At 38.9% G+C, this 19,742-nt stretch overlaps 1 protein-coding gene across 1 annotated transcript in view; it reads right to left on the bottom strand.

The window, feature by feature from the left end:
* Positions 1 to 19,742, bottom strand: part of ehbp1l1a (EH domain binding protein 1-like 1a) — a 43,411-nt gene that overhangs the window by 21,482 nt on the left and 2,187 nt on the right. Inside the window, exons 2-8 of the mRNA XM_073475193.1 lie at positions 13,449 to 13,506; positions 13,159 to 13,254; positions 13,007 to 13,060; positions 12,679 to 12,857; positions 12,331 to 12,476; positions 4,332 to 4,391; positions 4,133 to 4,238 (exon numbers count right to left, since the gene is read on the bottom strand). Of these exons, the coding sequence (XP_073331294.1) occupies positions 4,133 to 4,238; positions 4,332 to 4,391; positions 12,331 to 12,476; positions 12,679 to 12,857; positions 13,007 to 13,060; positions 13,159 to 13,254; positions 13,449 to 13,506 (699 nt within the window). The remainder of the gene's footprint in view (positions 1 to 4,132; positions 4,239 to 4,331; positions 4,392 to 12,330; positions 12,477 to 12,678; positions 12,858 to 13,006; positions 13,061 to 13,158; positions 13,255 to 13,448; positions 13,507 to 19,742) is intronic.

Raw genomic sequence — 19,742 nt, 5'->3', positions numbered from 1 at the left:
TCAAGCCGAGCTTCAGGCTCTGAAGTGGATGGTGAATTTGAGATAGAACTCCCTCTTGGACAAAATGGAGCAAGTTCGACCTTAGATATGTACACACAGTTTTCTTCTGTGCTGACTGCAGAGCTTGTTAACCCAAGTTCCTGTGCAACTCTCTTATCTCTTTCAAACAATGCTATTTTATCCGTAGACAAAGCCATATTTTCAGTTCTCTTCTTCTCCATACAATGTTCTGGTTTCAAACTGTGCGCGTCAAAACCTTTTGTAGAAGACAATGCAAAATTAATTTTAGATTCTTCTCTTTGTTTTGACAAATTTTCATTTGTGGCCTTCTGTGAGTCCAATCTTGAAGTGATTTGGTCTGAGGCAATTGTGTTGCATATGATTTTCTTATCCACAGCAGGCATTGAAACAGCAGGGCTTATTTTTTGAGTGTCTCTCTTTGGCTTCTCCAACTGTGAGTTTTCAGCAATGGACCATTCTCCAGACTGAGCTCCTGGTGTTTTGTTCATCTCAATTGGAGGACAAGCAGGACTGGCTTCTCTGAGACAAGATGACACAGAGGTAGCCATGCTCTCATTTCTGAAGGAATAAAGTATACCAAAAATTTATGTAGAAACAAAAAAACTCAAGTGCTTTAGAAAGCTATAAGAATGCCTTATTTTAAATCATCAGAATTTGTTTTTGCAAGTGTTAATAAGAACTTGAAAAACTATATACAAGAACTTAGATGCATTTTTAAGACTATAAAATAGGGATTTAACTGACAGATCACCACACTACACTTACCCCAAATCCATAGATATAGCTTCTTTTTTATGGGCTATCCTTCCTATCAGTTTTGTTTCTGGGGGTGTAGCAATTGGAGGCAAGTGTAACAATGGTCCCTGGAGTGATCTGGATGTAGGTTGGGGTTTGGTAGGAGAAAGGGGTTTACATTGAACAGGCTCTGGATGGACCATTGGATCCCCTAACTGAATGGACATCTTGGACAAGTGACTTCTTGGTTTAAGCAGGGGGTCCTTGGCTGAGGCAGATGTGTGATCTTGAAAATCAAGGTTTTGCTTATGAGAAGAAGAGATGGGAGGAAGTGTTGACTGTACGTTAGGGAATGTCCTTGTTGGCCTTGATTCTGTCTGATCCACCTGTGGCTTTGGCATCTCAAAATATTTTAGCCCTAGGGCTTCGGTCTTTCTGGGGCTAAGGGGCAGAAGTGAGGCCATGCTCTCAGGTCTGAGGGACAGACAAATAAGATCAGAGTTATGACGCAAACAAAGTCTCCACCTCAGTAATGCAGTCTATATCCAGGCCATTTTGACAGAATTCCACTGAACAGCACACAAGCAAAAGAGCAATATGACATGGAACTACAAAAATTATGTATGGCAAAAATGTAGAGCAGGAGATTGACACCAGACAGAGTTACCACCCAAACAAGTGTTTTGTGATAAATCACATAACTAATGACCAGGTCTTGCCAAGCAGCAGCAACTCTTTAATTCACTGAAACAACACTGCCAGATCAGGCACTTGCTACATCAACATGACTAAGTTGCTTCTGTTTAAATCTCATCATAAAAGTATCCTTATTAAGATTCCATATGCTTTCACATGCAGCTGAACAAGCAGTGACCGCCAAAAAAGTTTTCAGAGCTGAAACATAGCCACTTAGTTATAAGCAGAAGAAGCTGCTCAACAGTGGGCACCAGGGTCTTGCTTCACCAGAATTTACAATGAAATAAAGGGCTTTTCAAGGATTTTTGATAATTAAAGGAGATTTCTCTCACAAGACATATGAAGACACATTACAAATACATTTGAATACATTTTTCATTTTATTTATCTATTTGATGATTTGGGCGATTCTGACATAGCAAACTTGTTAATTTTTGCCTCTAAAGGCAACAAAGACCTTAATGTAACATATCGTTCTGTATTTGACCTAGAACTATTTCAAACATTCACAGAAGCCCTTTCAAGCCAAACAAATGGGGAGTTTGTTTGTTTGTGGAATGTATTTCAAACCAAAGCTGCAAATCCAAGCCTAATCCATTAATTGCAAATGCACACCACAACATGCTACACATATTAGCTACCTTAATGTTGTTTTGACCCTTGTGTAGACAGCATGTACCAGCAACAAGTATTTTTTTTTGTTGAAGCCGCATTTAGTGATTTTTAGGCAATGAAGTAGACATCCAATTAAGATGGACATTCCTTTGGATCCTTCTTTTTTTCTAAAATTTTAAGTCTGTTACTTTCAGTCCACTTAATTTTGAAAATAATACTTGGCTCTTTACCAGCCACTCATGTACTTGGCTTCCCAATTGTATACTGTCCAGCTAACATATAACCAACAAATGAGCTTGTGAATGAAGGGTAGCTGTCCCAGCTTATATGGCAACATATACAAACCAAAACCCTTATCTGAGTTCCCAGGAATTCAACAAGGTGATCTTTTATCTGTAAATCATTCCCTGTACAAATCATTCTGTGACAAAACTCCACTACAATTACAGAATCTGGATAAATAATTTTTTACATCATCTAAGCCCAGCCTCATTTAACCTCAGATTCAGATTCAGAGGCGTTCTTTGGTAAACAAACTGACAGTGAAAGAGACACTTAAAGAGAGAAGCCCATTCTTATATAGAACCTTACCAACTTTTGACCATGTGAGTCTTGCAACATAAAATCATGTTTGTTTAGATAGAAAAAGCTTTATTAAAAAAAGATGTCCTTAGGGTTTGAACAAAATGAGACCAGATAGACCATGTCCTTAAGTACGAAACACATGACAATACTATATCAGATACACTATGCAGGGTTTCAGACTAACTTTTTTCAACACTTAATTCATCATGGAAAGCAATACATTTGTATTTTTTCTATCTTAACCATACTACCAGTTAATCCTTTAATTAATAAATAGACAATTTAAAGATAGAACAATGGTCTGTTTTATTTTAAAGGAAATAATTTCTTTAAGAGAAAGTCATTTTCTATGACTTTGTAGAGGTGGCTACAGCACCTCATAAAGCCTGATATCATAAAAACCATCAGTTGAAAACAAAACGTTTAAACTTAGTGTTAAACTAGTAGTGTTTTCCCCTTTCTTACTAAATTACAGGCTAAGAAGAGGAATTGCTTTACAGTTTGTTTTTTAGCTTTTAGTTGTTTGACAATCTATTTTTCACACATTCCTCTAACCAATACAATCACAATCAGTTGGCAAGACGTTACAGGCAAGACAAAGAAAAGCTTCGTAGCTCAGTAAAATTGCATCACCTGTCATTGAGTTAAATTTACCACAACGGTTGCAGTGTTCACAGCTACTGAAATATAGCAACACTTTTTGTATTTTAAACCGAAAGTGAACATAAACTTGCTGTTGTGGTCTTTGTACTAGTTGGCACAGAATGTGGTTCTCTGTGTCCTCTAATTTTCAAACACAAGCAGAGCAAATCTTGGCATGTTGGTTCAGGGGTTGTCTAAGAATTTAGCTGTCATATTTAATTCTTGTCTAGATGCTTCATTACATATCAAGAAAAAATGACATTGTGCTTTTTCCTGAGATACTTGCACTTACCTATCAGGCACTACATGGTGAAGTAGTGCATTTATGCAGTAGTCCTCTCGTACATTTCTGAATTGTTCTGTTCATATAATAATTTAAAGGGGCGACCCAGTGTCTACTGAATATTCTCAGACCTTGGCTTAAAATGAAGAGAGACTGAATAGTTGATGATCCATTCTCTATGAAATAGTTTAACTCTTTAATATGGTTTCCAGTTACAACTTTCATTTTTAAAAACCTCCTGAAGACTCACTAAACAGTAAATCAATTTTCTTAACTGATCATTTTGTCATTTCTGTTTTAACATTTCTATTTTGTTGCTCTTGTGTTTGCCCCTGTCCTGCTGTTTACATTTGTTCTGCTAAATGCCTTTGTTGTGAAGTGCTTTGATACTTTTCTTTGGAAAAAGCCTAGTTTACTTGACAACAAAAATTGATGGCAGCCACATTAACAGTGTTGGGGTATCTGAGGGTGGATTATTTCTTTACAGCCATGCCAAGGCAAACATTAAAAAAAAACACCAAACCTTATAGAAGGCAGCCTTTCATAATTACTTACCCTGCTGATGCCTTGACAACCTCAAATCCAAAATGTGCATCTCTTTTCCGTTCTGTAGTCCTGGATGGCTCATGCCTCCGACTGGCTGGGGCTCTGGGATCAGGGGCTGAACAACATACAGAAATATAACGTTAGCCATGTAGTCACTGTATATAGGTATCATTTACTCTACTGCACTGCATTTTGTATTCACACTCACTTGTAGGTGTGGTGGACTGGTTATCCTCTTCACTCAGGGTGCTCAACTGTCTTTTAAACTCTGAAATGACAGAAAAGCATAGAATAGATTAAACATAAGAAGCCCAACCCTAACAACCAGCAGGGGGAGACATGTGCTTGTATATTGGAGAGGATAAGTCACTTAATTTTGATACTAGTTCTAACCAGGCAGGAACAACATGGGTCGTTCCTTTTTGCTTCTGTACCTGCATCTTGGTCACTGAGGGAGACTAAGGCAGTTTGGGAAATATGAGGCTGAGGAGGAGGAGGAAGAGGAGGCCCAGAGAGCACAAGAGCAGAGGCAGGATTTAAAGGAGAAGGTGAGGGGGTCTCTACTGCAGGGGTGACCTGAGGTCTCCAGGAAGAAACATATCCAGACCCTCCCTGGGGTTTCTGCTCCAAAGACTGACCAGTGGTCAGAGAGAAGGAAGCTGACAAAGAGGAGATATAATGGGACAGAAGAATGATGGGAAGGAAGAGATGAAAGAAGGGAATGGAATGTGGAAAATCAATGACCCAAAACGAATGTATATTTTCCGAAATCATTTTAGCAGGCATTTTTAGTGTTAGTGCTTGTAGTGTTAGTAACAGCTCACTAACAAAGAAGTGAGAGGGAGAGCAAGTGGCACAGTGCATGGAAGAGGACCAACAGAAGCAGCACTTGAATTTATTTTGTTTAATTATTAGACTATGTAGTGATCTTGCTACTACAGGGGCTATCAGACTATCCCCTCTTGTGGTACAAAGTGGTATTAGGAGACAGGACGGGCCAGGGCTAGCTGGTTAGCATGCTAACTTCAGTAGACATCTCTAACCAGGTACATAGAAATCTGAGACGTCAACACGTTTCTCCCAACTGATGATATTGTCAGTTCATTTTTTAAAATGTTTTAAACAAACAAATTCTGTACATATCCTACAAACTGATACAGAGAAAGATAAGACATAAGTGGGACTCTCGCTCTCTCACATGCTGTATGTGAAGCGATTTGTTGGACATTTCATCAATAAAAGAAAATGGAAAATATAGATGGGGGGCAGGTGTGATTATTATTGTGGCTGTTTGAATAAGGTTCTTTTACCTCTTTTCCTATCACATTTTCATATTGGGGCAATATGTCTAGATGGGGCTTTAGTGTCAGCAAATCCTGTGAAGAAACCAACTGGTCACTGAACAAATGTTACTCAAACAGGAGAACATGGTGCACTTGATGGGGACTACTTTCAGTAACAGGTATTTGGGGCAGCAGGACGGTGTATGTGTGACTGAGTCAAAGTAAAATACAGTGTGTATGTTCTCATGGTAACAAAGGAACATGTCAACCAGTGCAATAGTGTGGTCTAGTGATGTGTTTTTCATTGTTTTTAGATAACAGTTGAACTCTGTGGCACAGAGGAAGAAGATATATATTTACACACAGAACATTGTTTAGAAGGATCAATTCATTGTTGGTTGGGTTCTGCACATGACATTTATTGACAAAAAAGTGTAGGATATTACCATATTTACCCTTTAATTCGCCAAGGAGATTGTACTCTCTCTATTTCATCCACACCAGCTGCTCACAGCAGGAATACTATATCCTATCAGCCTATCTCAATGGTGAATCAGTCCAGATGATTCAAACATATTAGTGTATATTAGTAAATCAAATGTTAGGCAGGAGACGAGGCACTGGGTTAAGATAAGAACAGAGAAAATGAATGAAAGGACACGGGAGTGCAGCAGGCTGTCAGGAGGGTGTCAGGCTTGAGTTGGGTTAAAGGTGGAGCAGCATTACATGGCATCTCTATTCTCTGCTTTTTCTGCAGCACTGCAGGCTGTCCAGGATCACTGGCAGTGAGATGCAGAAACTTAGGAGAGAGGGCAGGCTGTGCTAGAGGGGCCTGAGATTTGGGAGGCCTCCATTCACTCTGCCAGGAAGCTGGGAAAAAAGAGGAGAAGGACAAAAAACATGGAGGGATAAAGGAAGAAACACAAGTAAAGGTATAGTAACAGGTGTATGAACAGAAAGGTGTTAACTAGCCTCTGACAGGGTAAAACATGTCATCCTGTCCCTGTACCTGTCTCAGGGGCAGATGGCAGACTGGTGGGCCTGGTGAGGGCAGAGCCTGCCTCCCCCACAGAGGTGAGGCGAGCTTTGGGCTGCCTGGAAGCAGGAGGCAGTGGAGGTATAGAAGGGAAGGAGCTGAGAGGAACTGAAGATGAAGAGGAGGAGACAGAAGAAAAGGAAGGAACACGCGGGGCACTCCAGGCACTGGGATCGGCTGAGAGTGGAAAATGGAAAGAATAAAAGAAAAGATGGTTTCCTTAAGACAGGAAAAACACTATATCATGTTATCTTTGACTTTCCAGGCAGATAATTAGCTAAATACCTTTACTGTTTTCGAGCAGTTAGCTTGGCAGGTGTCAGGCATATCATATCATATTGTTTTTATTGTAAGTATGATAATAAACATTGAGTTTTTAATACTTTTTTAGATGTTTTTGTTTGTTTTGCTAATTTTGCTTATTTACTGTTGTTATTGTACTTAAAGCCCTTTGAGGCTTTGTGATATTGGGCTTTAATAAACTCCAATCTGACTTTGACTTTTGTTTTGGGCTTATTACATTAAAAGCTATGAATTGAGACCTCCATGATCTCAGGCTGTGAAGAAGCTCCTCCTGTCAGTGACACTATCGTTTGGTCAAACAGCCACAGCACAGAGTCAGCAGTATTATTAGTGGTCGTTTCAGTTCAGTTTCAAACACCACACGTCACTTTCCAGTAGCATGTCCTTATATATGTGGGGAAACTGCGCCTGTTGTTATAATAATGCCAAACAGTTGCACCACTAATAATGTAATGTGTTATAATGTAATTTGTTTTGTATCAGAATCATTAAATGTAATTAAATGGCACAATTTAATAATTACATTTTTTTCCATGAAGAAATGAGTTTGTGATTATACTTGGTAAAAATGTGTTTAGTTTCCAAGTAAACCCAGAGTTTACCACCTTCGTGCTGAGGTGAAGGGTTAACCCTATTTTCTGAGGTATTTACAATCTGACAGCTGAGATTAACAGTTTTCTCTTAAGATTTATGAGATAAAAGCTGAATAAATGGTACGTCTTGAGGCAGGAGCTCAAGGTCAGTCTTTTCAATCAATACCAGTAAACAGCATTAAATCTACTGTATGGTCTTTTATCAGAGTTTTTATTGGATAGTCTTCATCTGTTTTAATGTTTATCAGAAACCAATGACGATTGGAACTGAATTATGCAATACCTGTTTGTGACGTGTCACAGGCAGAATGGAGTGATGGATCAGAGGTTGAAGAGGAGAGAGAAGAGGTTTGAGAAGAGGTGAAGATAGAGAAAGCCTGGGCTTCCAAGCCCTCAGCTGGAGAGATGCCACTGTGGAAGCTATGGGGCCTTCGAGGGGCTGAAATGGGCACTAAAAAGATAGCAGAGCACATATAGGGGGTGGCAGAACAGTAGGAGGAAAGGGGAGAACGGGAAGAACAAACCAAAAGACGGAAAAATGTTGAGTGAAACTAAAAATACACAGAATGTTAACAGCCAAGCAAAATGCAAACCAAAAAAAATCAGGTTTAAGACGTTTTAAACCCGCGATGAAACCTGTCTCACCACACTTTAACAAACTTGTAACCCTCCGATATTAACAAATCATTGCCCTTTCAATGGACAGATTTGTACTTAAAACAGAATAAGCAATAGAGACACTTTTGTCATTTTAGGTACAGGTCATTTTACAAATTATTACAGCCTGATCAATACTCTATTTATTGGGCCATACCGATACCAATACAGGGAAGTAAAAACTTCTTATATCGATACATCTGCCGATATACAAACTTTTTTTGCAATTATCTCTTAAATGCGGTTATTCAACACTTGACAAAGATATATAAAAGAGGCAGGATATTTTAGAGTTTAGCAATTACCTTACCTAAAATGACATCAATGCACAGAAATTGTAAACTCCAATGGGAATTTAAGTTTTATAAATTACCTCCAGCATCTTTATCTGAATTATAATCTCTGAACATTTTTTTTATATATCGGCTCATATTGGACAACATTTATGCCAATACCGAAATATCTGTGATAGACCAATAATAGCCAATAATATCAGCCAACCAATATATCAGTCGGGCTCTACAAAATATGCCTATCCACTTCTTTCCAAGACTGAAATGAGAGGATGGACACCAATACCATGTCTACGCATTAAGTGCAGCACTTAAATCAGCATATGGTTACGCATAAAGACTGGAAGCAGATGGAAACAGCTAGCCTGGCACTGTACAAAGTGAATAACAGAAATGTAAATGTGATAACATGTGACTTAAGAAGGAGTTATGTTTATGAATTATTTCTTGACAAACAACAGCATATCCTTCCTCCCAGCTTTTTCTATGCTGTGTTTATAGTTCAGGTAAGCAGATGCAGTCATTGAGCACAGATTATCATGTTGGTCACCACACAGTTAAGACAAGACTTCAGGAAATGTCTCTCTACACTCAACTGTTGTTTGCCAAGAAACAGTTACAGTTTATAACTCCTTTTAAAAAAGCCCAAATTGTTGTTTTTACATCTTATCAACAAGTTCATTTTGGAAAAATAAGTATGGTAGTGAACGGAGAGAGACAAAAAGTTAAGGTCCAATGGTGTCCACCAGAAGGGGCGTGACTGCAGCACTGTGTGTGTACAGATGAGCTTTAGAGGGCTTGATAGATGTATTTTTGGACAGAGGCCTCTTGCTTGCAGTCTGTATGCTAAGATAAGGAAACCACACCTCAACTCAACTCAACTCTATACAGTTGCAAAGCTCAGGCTAGCCCTCACGGGGTGGGTAAACAAAATGAAAATGACTAAAATCTGAATAAACATAATTCAAACATTAAGAATGACAAGTTCTTTCAACCTTAATTTACTGATTTACAGAAGCTGTACAGTAAATTTGAAAGGCCAAGTCAACTTAAACTGTAATCTTGAACTGAACTGCAGTTTTCTGCTTTTTTGGTCCGTGACAAGGTAACAGTCAGAAGAAACGAATGACAAAGAAAAAAGGATGAAGAAAATATCAGAAAACTAGCACCTGGGGCTTGCTACTGTACCTACATATAGTATTCCATATCAGTCTAGACTAAAGCTAAAAGAAAAATCATTTCATTCATTACTGGCGTAGAACATAGTCAAAATGTAGAAAAGCTTTCCTTTGCAAACCATAACTTAGAAAACAACAAACTGCATCAGCACAGTGTCTGCCAGCGATCTATTCAACTTGACTTCACTGGTCTGCCAACAGCCCTGTCTGGATGTGAATGGAGAAAAGCCAGAAGCAATCCTGCACACAAATTTACTGTGACAACGGACTGTTGCTATGCAAATGGAACAATTCATTTAGAAATTCAGCATGAAATTTCAAATGGATACTGATGGAGAAAATATTACCGGCCTGGTTTAGTTTCAAGAATTTAAAATGAGGCCATTCAGTTTAATCCTCGGCAGAGACATGATTTCCATTCCCTTGTTGTAGCTGGACTTATTGACACAGCAGCAGGTGCCTCAGACCAATTCAGAATGTATACTATATTACATAACTCAAGATCACATGTTTCAACAGAGTGGGCTTGTTCTATTTGCGTAATTCCAAGAACCTAGAGTAGGTGTACGGTTACAGTCAGACTGATTTTAAAGCCTGGTTTAGATAAAAAAACCTTTGTCCAAACCTGATAGTGATATCCCTCACGTATCTCACTAAACTATAGGACCAGCCTGTCACAGTACAGATCGACCACAATAACGACCATAAAAGATGACTGATACCTGATCCGGCACTTGGCTGGAAGATTTTGGGAAGTGCAGGCGGGTGAGCCCGAGTAAAGGCTGGCAGTGAGTAGGCATATGGGGATGGCCGAGACTGCTGGGTAGTGCTTGGTGGACGAGTGCGTAAATAGGATGGAATGGAGGGGTCTGGGGGTTCAGGCAGAGTAGGACAAGATGGGGCCGAGATGGTGGAAGAAATGCCAGAGGACGTTTTCCAATCCATCTCTGAGGTTACTGGTTGAAAGGCAGGAGATGAGACCAGTGGATGGAAAGGGTAAAGAGAAAAGATGGGAAAGAGAGTAAATGCAGGAAGAGAGGGAGATAGAAACAGTAAAATACAGAATAAAGATGTGTAGATGAAAGTGAATTATGAGGTTTTGCAGCATAACCAAGGAAACACAAAAGGAGTGAGGAGAATAGAGAAGTGGAAGTGAAAAGGGGAAGAGGAATCAGATAAAAGGCTGAACTTTGGATAGTAATAGAAGTGAGTGTGGGTCCCTCACAATAAAACTACACTGTAACAATCTGCAATTGGAGGCTTTGACACAAAAAAACGTCAATTTTGATATTTTCACGTCTTTAAATCTATTCTAAGCTACCTTGGGCAATATAAACCACACACTTACAAATAAATGTAATGAAGGCTGAAGATGAAATACTATGCGCGGGGGGGGGGGTTAGGACCAAACAGGATCATGCAAGAGTAAACCGGGGAACAGAACGTTACCTGTGGGGCCTGATTCAATTGCAGGCCTCCAAGCCAGATCATGTATTCTTGTGGTAGAAGCTGTTATAGGAAAAAAAAAGGCACAGCAGACACAGTGAGTGAGCGAGTGAAAAGGGAACTGAGTTTAAAATAGGAAACAAAAGAGGAAGCAGCAGTTTGAGAGGAACAGTTCAAAGAGAAATAAAAAGGTGGGGGGGGGGGGGTATCCTTGCCTGACCCCTCACAGCTAATAGAGAGCTGAGGTTGACAACAAGGGCAAACATCTCTCCCACATGGCAGTGGACTGGAGTTTCTCCAGAATTAATTACACCTTGTGGTGTGTATAAGTTGCAAACCGCAGTGCATGCAGTCATTTGCTAAATGTAGCACAGCAGCAGTTGATTTAGAACAGATTACAGATTTAGAACCATTGCAGGGTAGAGCTGGTGTTGGTATGCTTGTGACTATGTCTATGTGATGTTGAGATTAGTTGGGAAATCCTCAAAAATCATACTGCAAACATTACATTACAATATTTATTTATAAAAATGAATTTACACAGGGCTCTAGGAAGCGACTATTTTGGTGGCACATGCCCCGAAAAATATGTCAAGAGCAACAGAACATTTTCATTGGTCACACCAGTGCACCTGACATTCAGCAGGTCTAAAAAAAGTAGCCTATAAAATCATTTTTGACACACACTAACTGCAAATGTTCAGTACTCCACGGCATGCACATAAACCAGGGATTAACCATCATAGTTTAAAGGTTTTACTGCCACAGTAACTTTTCAAAGTAATAATTGCATTACTTTTACGCTACATTTCTATGCAGGGTTGCATGCATTTAAAGGGCAATGTGCAAATGATCTGAAAGCCTGCACTTTTAAGTCCACTGAGTGAAATCCCATCGGTTGTGACTCTGGGCAAATTCACTGCTGTAACTGGGAAACTGAGAATGCTTGTTATCATAGAAAAAGATCAAATCGACTTGGTTACACATCATGACTAATATCCTATCAACACTGATGGACACTTCAGTGTTCATAGGGTTTTAGTCGTGATGTGTAACCAAGTCGATAGTGCTGTGGGCAGCAGTGAGAATACAGACTGGTGACCATGGATGTATTATTGAGCTTACGTATAATATATAAAAGGCATAAATAAAGTAAAGTACATTAGCTATATGTACATCAGAGCCATAGTTCTGCGTTTTTACATTTATTTAACTAACCCTGTTTTACTTTTTGCTGATCCTGGAGTCTTCAAGCCCCCTGGCAGACGTAGGGCCTTTGCCCACTCAAGACCAGCAATAATATCTGCCAGCCATTGCTTTCAACTCAAACCTCAGATTAGGATTTCCTCTTAGACTGTTGCTGCATGTTTATTTGGTTTCAACTCCCCAGTGATCCTCAAGTATGTCTACAGCCTTACCAGTAACATGAGTAGCTTGTCCAGCTCCAAAGGTGGCCCTCCTGTCCTCTCCAGCTTCATCATCACTGTCATTAAAGTCATCCAGATTTCCAATGTCACTCTGTTTCATGCTCATTAGACTGGCCAAACTCTGCATGTCCTCATCTCTGTGGAGAGTGGAAAAACAATCATCTTTTAACATTAGATGTCTAAAAATATCCAGGTCCAAAAATACCAGTATTGTTCTTCAAAAATCTATGTTGCCACAACCTGTTTATACTGCTTTAAACTCTGGCATACAACGATACAGCTTTAAGGACTCACTGCTTCTCTAAATCATATTGACATGCAGCTGAGTTGATAACTTACGTGGCCTTGCCCTCTTTGAGAAAGATACAAGACAAGTTCAGTTTTAGCGTGGCTTCCACCACTTTGGCAGAGTGCGGTTTGAGCTTCAGTGTTAAATCATACTGGGCTGGTGTGGCACTGGCAAACTTCTTCATGTTGACATCAGCTGATGCCAGCACCTTCCTACGGCCTTTTGTCTCCTAATTAATAAAACCAAAGGACAAGGGACTCAAGACTGAACACAGAAAATGTCCTTCTTCCTGAAAATATATTGTCCATCTCATTTTTCCAGTTAAAAGTAAATACAATGAAATCACTACCAAGAATCACACAGATACAGATGACTCACATTTTCAATGACAAAAGTCCATTCCTTGTCTTCAAACTCCTCTGCAGTCGGTTCCTGTTGACAGACAAAGAATAGATTGATGCATTAGCCATGGCACTACCCATAAATACATTCCACATCAGTAATCAAACTATGTAGACTTAGCTTCATACCTTGAAGAGCGTGACAGTGATGTCTAAACTCTCTGGAACCTGCCAGACCACCAGGCCTCTGTAGGGGTTTTTAATCCCTGGCTGCCAGCTGTGGAGCTGACAGGAAAGAAAACAGAAACAAGGGATTCACTCTCAAAATTGTCACCCAAGTTTGATATTTAAATACAAGACAAAAAAGTTTACAGTATTGGAACCATCAAAATCCAGAACATATTTCATTGCATTTTATCAATTATAACTCCATGCAGAAGAGGACAATGATCTCATCTCCTTCTTCTGTGTTTTATTACCTTTGTGCAGTGACGTCTGTTCCTCCTGATCCACACCACTCTCAGTTTGTCTGGTTGCCTGCAATCACAACACAGCACAAATAACATGTTGGTGTTTTTATCAAGCCAACATATGTGTACATCACAATCTTGCAACCCTACCTACTGTTTAACAGCATAAATGAAACATACAGGCACTCTGTCTCAAACTCGCCTATTTCCACAGACACCCAGGTAGGTATGCATCTGTATGTAGTATCTGCAATCTCCGTTGTTCAATATTCCCGTCATAATAAACACTACCAACCGCTGCATCTTGATGTGCATCTGCATGCACTGCCGTTAATTTCTTTGTTGCATTGTGGCAGTCTTTGATGGTACTATAAAGCGTCTGAATCTCACATTTAGTATTTGGACACTCAAAATGGTGACAAGTGTATTAAGTGTACTAGGTAGCAAACAGTGAGAGATTTCAGAAAACATTCTAACAGCTCTGCCTGGTTACACATAAGGAGAGCATTGCATCGAGCTAAATGCTAATATCACCATGCTAACATGCTCACAATGACAGTATTAATTTGATTATAATTCACCTTACATGTAACATGAATGTCTGAACCAAGTTTCACGGCAATCCATATTTTTTTAGATATTTCACTCAAACCACTGATGTCAATCAGATAGCATAAATGATGAATTCTATGACTCTTCAATGGAACTTTATGGCCCTTTACATGAAACACAGCAACAAGTTACACTCAGATTTTAGATACTACACACACACCACAGTCTGTGTTCTAGCTTATTTTTCTGTTCTTATATGTCATCTTATTTTATTCCATAGCTGCATCAAGCGTCACCACAGCAACCAGTAAATGATCATCCAATTTCACAAATCTGATAATGGGGTCTGAGGAGGAGCTCAGGCTCAAGAGATGATGGCTTGTCAAAAACAAAACAAAAAGCCCACAGCACACACACAAGCCCATCTGTGTGCTTTCAAAACACTGAGGTGAAGAGTTCAGCAAATGAAGATCTTGTGACTGTGTGAGTAAGAATCCTGAGGATAAACAGCTCTGACTGGATGTGCGCCTGCGTGTGTGTGAGAGAGAACGAGTGAGAGAGAGAAAGAGTGTGTGTGTGTGTGTGTGTGTGAGAGAGAGAGAGAGAGAGAGAGAGAGAGAGAGAAGATGGAGTAAACACTGTGAGCACCCTGTATGGATAGTGGGAGACCCACACGACTTCAGAGGCCCAAATCTCACTCACACTCAAATAATCCCATGAGCGATTACAGACTGTAAACAGTGTATGAGAGTGATGTTGTAATCTGGTGGCGTGATGGTGTAAATATGTGCTAAAACACACTAGAGTAATAGCTAATGAGCGAATATTTGTACACGGTTTGAGATGGCTCTAATAAAATCTTGCATGTGAGGGTGTAAATAATTTCTTTTTAAATCAATTTTGGATCCAGGGCTTGCAGAGACTCGAACTATGCTGTACAGAGCCATTTCATGTTTTTTGTTCTGTTGTTTTTTTTACCTTTTTGAAAACAAGTCCCGTCTACGTCAGTTGTTTAGGAGAACACTGCAACTCTTTTTTTGCAGTGAAGCTACAAAATGTCACTGAACTTTCCACTGGCATGGGGGTTAGGAGATAATGACTAAACTAAAACTGTTTTGAATTGGACTTATCCTTTAATGAATTCAGAAAATGTCTGCATCATATGTTTCTCGTCAGTGGAAGAGGCCCAGTCCATCCTGAGAGGGATCACTGATTTGTTTGCAAACCCTGGGCAATGAGCCAAACGTCTGTAATTTGTAGTTCATCAGCTCTACAGAATCAGATCACTCTCTAGCTCCATCATCTCTACCCCGTGTACCCACTATCGAAGGATTTGTTGCATCTGCTCCTTCATACAAATGTTAACATCCACCTGGTTTATGCACATTTGCTTTGGGCAACATTGAAAGAAATATTGAAAATTAAAAAAGTCAAAACATGATAATAATGGTATTACTCTTGACTGAGGTGCAAAAGTTGGTGTGCTGATAAAAACTAATTGCGGCAAAGTGTAATTTAATCAGACCTAACTAATAAATCCTGACAAACAGTACATGACACATTTGACAAAAGTGTCACTGAAGCTCCCACTGAAGAGATTAAAAAACAGCTAATCTTATCATCAATACATGAAACAAACATAAATGTCATATTTTGATCATGGTTTCTACATTGTTCCCAACTGATTGAGGTTTGACTGGAGCTCTTTTATTCATGTCATCTTGTTCTGTCCTCTTCCTCTGCAATGGTTAAATGGCACTGACTGGAAAATTAGCTCCAAACTGCATTTCTCTTTTGCAGATTTACCACAAATTGTGTAATGTATGCTACATTTGGAAGGAACATACATCAGAGTTGTCAGTATCGGCCTTTAAAGAGCCCTAGTGATAGAACTGTAATGCAGACAGTGCGCCTTGGCCTCCTTCTCATGTTGCATGACTCACATAACCATGTGTGTATTAGTGAGAATGGTTGTGAGAGAGACGTGAAAGAGTGAGAGTGAAAGACAGAGAACAGAAATAGACGATGTCTGACAGGCTGAACTTCACAGAGGCTTAATAGCAATCCTACACCTGCTGCCCTATTTGTCACAGACATGATCCTGTGCTGTTGCGACAGGCTGACCTACAAGTGTACGACAGGTTTTTAGCTCTACTAGGCTCTAGGTTAGTGATTTGCAGAGTTAAGCTTCTCAAGACAGAATGTGTCCTTCAATAACACACTCACATCAGACCTGAACAGTTTGTTTTCATCAGTTAAAAGTGCAATGTGTTTGAGCTTTACCATATGAGGGAATCTTGATTGGCTCTAAATAGGTTTCCCAGACAGTCTAAACTCTTTTGATACTTGGATGTGGGTAGTGTTTACTAGAGTTTAGTTCAGGGACATGGAAACATCTAGCTGATCCACATTTTACACATTCTTGTCACAGACTGTAGAAAACACAGCCATACTGTCTGTGAAGTCACTCACTGGTCACCTGTGAGTTTTATTTCTTGTTCAATTTTAAAGCCCCTGAACAGCCAAATAGTTATTTTCAATTATTTTGCATGATAAGACATTTTTAAGGACTGTGTGGGTGTGTCACACTGGGATTATTTGACGTGTCTTATTTATAGAGTGGTGTAGTAATATGTCCTAAAACCCAGATGTCAGTTTGCATTTTTCCACTTCCTGTTCCCTCGTCTCAAAGTCTGGGAGTTTTTCGAATGTGTTTTCAGTTAAACGTCTGAAATTAGGTGTGTGGTTACCACAGGCTGATGATATTTACATGTTTTGCTCTACAACATAAAATACATCATTTAATGTCCCACAGTTTAATTATAAAGCTCTTACTTGTCTTAAAAACATGTCTACAGAGGTTGTCTGGGACATTAAACGTCATCACAGCGAACACAGAGACTCATCTACTCACTAGTCCGTCTTTACAGGCCCACTTCAGTGACAAACTATTCTAACTCTGACTTTACAACTTGTACAGTGATCACTTTATAGAAAACCTGTATAGTAATTGTGTAGTAAGATGCTAAGTGGTGGTAACGTTTAAGTCATTTGACCGTGATGTCGTCTGTTTATAGCCTAACATTAGCTTTTTACTGCTAGAGATTTAAATTGCACTTCAAAAATCACAAGGTGGTGTTCATCTGTGAAGATTATCTTAATGAACAAAACCTGGAGGTATCATGAACTTCTGTTTGACACACAGATTATTTCCTGTAATAATCCAAAATCTAGTTCAATAATCCCACAGAGGGAACCAGGGCCATGCTAACTTCAGGGTTAGCCTACAAAATACGTCATCCCTACACCACTCTATTCTCCTATAGAACCAATCACAATGTGTGTTTACAATAACCTCTGGGTAGAAAACCCCAGCATCACACACTAACTTACATACGAGTATTAACAACACTCTGACTAACGTTAGGTTGGAGGCATATTATACCTGTTGGGCCACAGACTGAATAAAAAGTTTGCTCAAACTAGCAATTAGTCCAAGATGTCGCTGCTGTGTTGATATCAAAAACGCTAGTAAAGCAACACAGTACATCAAATAAGCGCAGCAGAAACGTCAAATAGGTCGGACTATCAAGTTTTAATATTCATCTTTAGACATCACAGTTAATTAAAGGAAATTGTCTACCCAGAAGTGACTGTTGTTGTTAACGTGACATCACAGAGATTTGGACTTGTGGATTACTGTACCTGGTAAAGTGGGGGAATTGAATATAATTCCAGGCAAAATACACTACCTAGTCATTTTCAGTGACAGAGCAGGTACTCATGCAGGAGGCCCTGCCAAAAAAAAACCTTGCTCAACTTTAGACGCAACACAAGGGCTTTCTTCCTGAAAAACATTACCCGAGTACATTCCCGTGAATTCCACATGTTAATGAATCAGCTTCAGAGGCGTTGCTACTTGTTGACTCTGCTGTAGTTCTTTTCACCAAGTGGGAAATATTAAAGCACAGAATTAAACATATTAAACAGAAATTCTTTATACGTTTGTCTCAGAATTACAACTGACAGACTGAAATGAACAGCATCAAGGTCTAAACAGTGTGACGTGAACAGAGCATCAGAGATCTTGGCAGGTCTATTGTTTTAATTTGGACAGAGTCAGACTAGCTGGTTCCCCTGCCTCCAGTCTTAACTGGACTTCATACGTAACACACAGACATTACAAGACATGACAAGAGACAACATTTGGATAAAACAGAGCTTTGAATCAAGATGAACTCTTAAATTCTTTCCATAGGAAGTTCAGAATCATTATGTCTCCGAGCTACTGATCTATCACAGGTCTACATGTCGTTTTAGAGGCTCATCCAACCAATTTTCCACCAACATTTATAAGATTCATTCTCAACACACATGATAATGCATACAAACAATCCACCTAACCATTATGAAATCATGCATGATATCTGGGTTCACTATGCTTTCAGAGCATCACATGATGTTATATAAAGTGTGAACATTTACAGACACACCCTCACAGGGAGCTGCTCTGATTAAGAAATGAAGGAAGTACTCTGAGTTTGAAACCACTGTTGACATTTACATTTAAACTTTTACCAAACAGTCACATACAGCCAGATGGTCCTCAGGGTCTGGACTCTCACCATGTCATCTCTGGTGTCACTTTTATTTAATTCAATCACTGCAAAATTATGGAAGCACATTTCTGTCAAGAGATGAAAGATAACTGGTGGAAAATTAGGACTCATTACTACAATAATAATAAAAAGTGACACTAAAATTAAACTTTCACTTTCTAAATCAAAATTTTGACTGTGTGAAAATATATACTAAGGAATAATTCAGAAAAATCAGAACTTAATTGTCAAATTGATTCAGGATTTTTGAAGCTGATAGTGATATAAATATTTGAAGGTTTAAAAAATCTAATAATTATATATTGGCCGACTCACAACATAAAGAAACATTTTTTAATGTTTCCTTAGTTTTTTGCCTGTAACCAAAACATATACTTCTCAGTAAATCATACAGTTAGTTGATACTGTTTCAAAACATAAACTGGCATTTCTTCTACTTCTTTTCACTCACCAGCAGACATTTACGCTAATATATCTGGGTTTTAGTAATAAGTCCAAGTTTTAATTTTCTGTGTCAAATATAGGCGATATTATAGTTGAGTAAGTAATACTGAGTCAAAATGTTGTCTTTTTAGGTCAAAATCGTGAAGGTAAATCATTTCATAATTACTTCATCAAAATTCTGTGATTCTGACTCACATTTTTTACTGGATAAAAGTAAATAATAAGAATACTGATAATAATAAAAGATATAAATTAAACAAAACTATGACTTAAAATTTAAAGTCAAGGTTATTGCATTGTATCATAATTTTGCCTTGACAAATTCATCAATGAACTAAATAACAGATTGTGCATATGACTCAGTTTAACTAAAAATGCCACAGTATTGACTTACTATCACATCATTTATTTACAATTTCACAATGTCAGCATGTTGTTTTCATTTTCCCCATTGCTAACTTCATTCAGCATTGATCTTTCCAGACCCCATACAACATGTTACATTGTTCTATTACAGTCTGCTTTCTCTTCCCTACACGTTATGTGTGTGTTGTGTGTCTCAGGGCGGTGTATAACTGTAGAACAAGCAGATTGTATCAATCCTCACAGTGTGTTTAAACACCCTCTATAAAAGGATCCACTGGGGGATGGGACTTGTTGATACTGGTTGGTGTATGATACTTCTGAA

Source organism: Pagrus major, chromosome 10 (genome assembly GCF_040436345.1).
Source record: "Pagrus major chromosome 10, Pma_NU_1.0".
NCBI lineage: Eukaryota > Metazoa > Chordata > Actinopteri > Spariformes > Sparidae > Pagrus > Pagrus major.
Note: the sequence above shows the minus strand (reverse complement) of the source record. Positions and strands in the feature narration are given on the sequence as shown.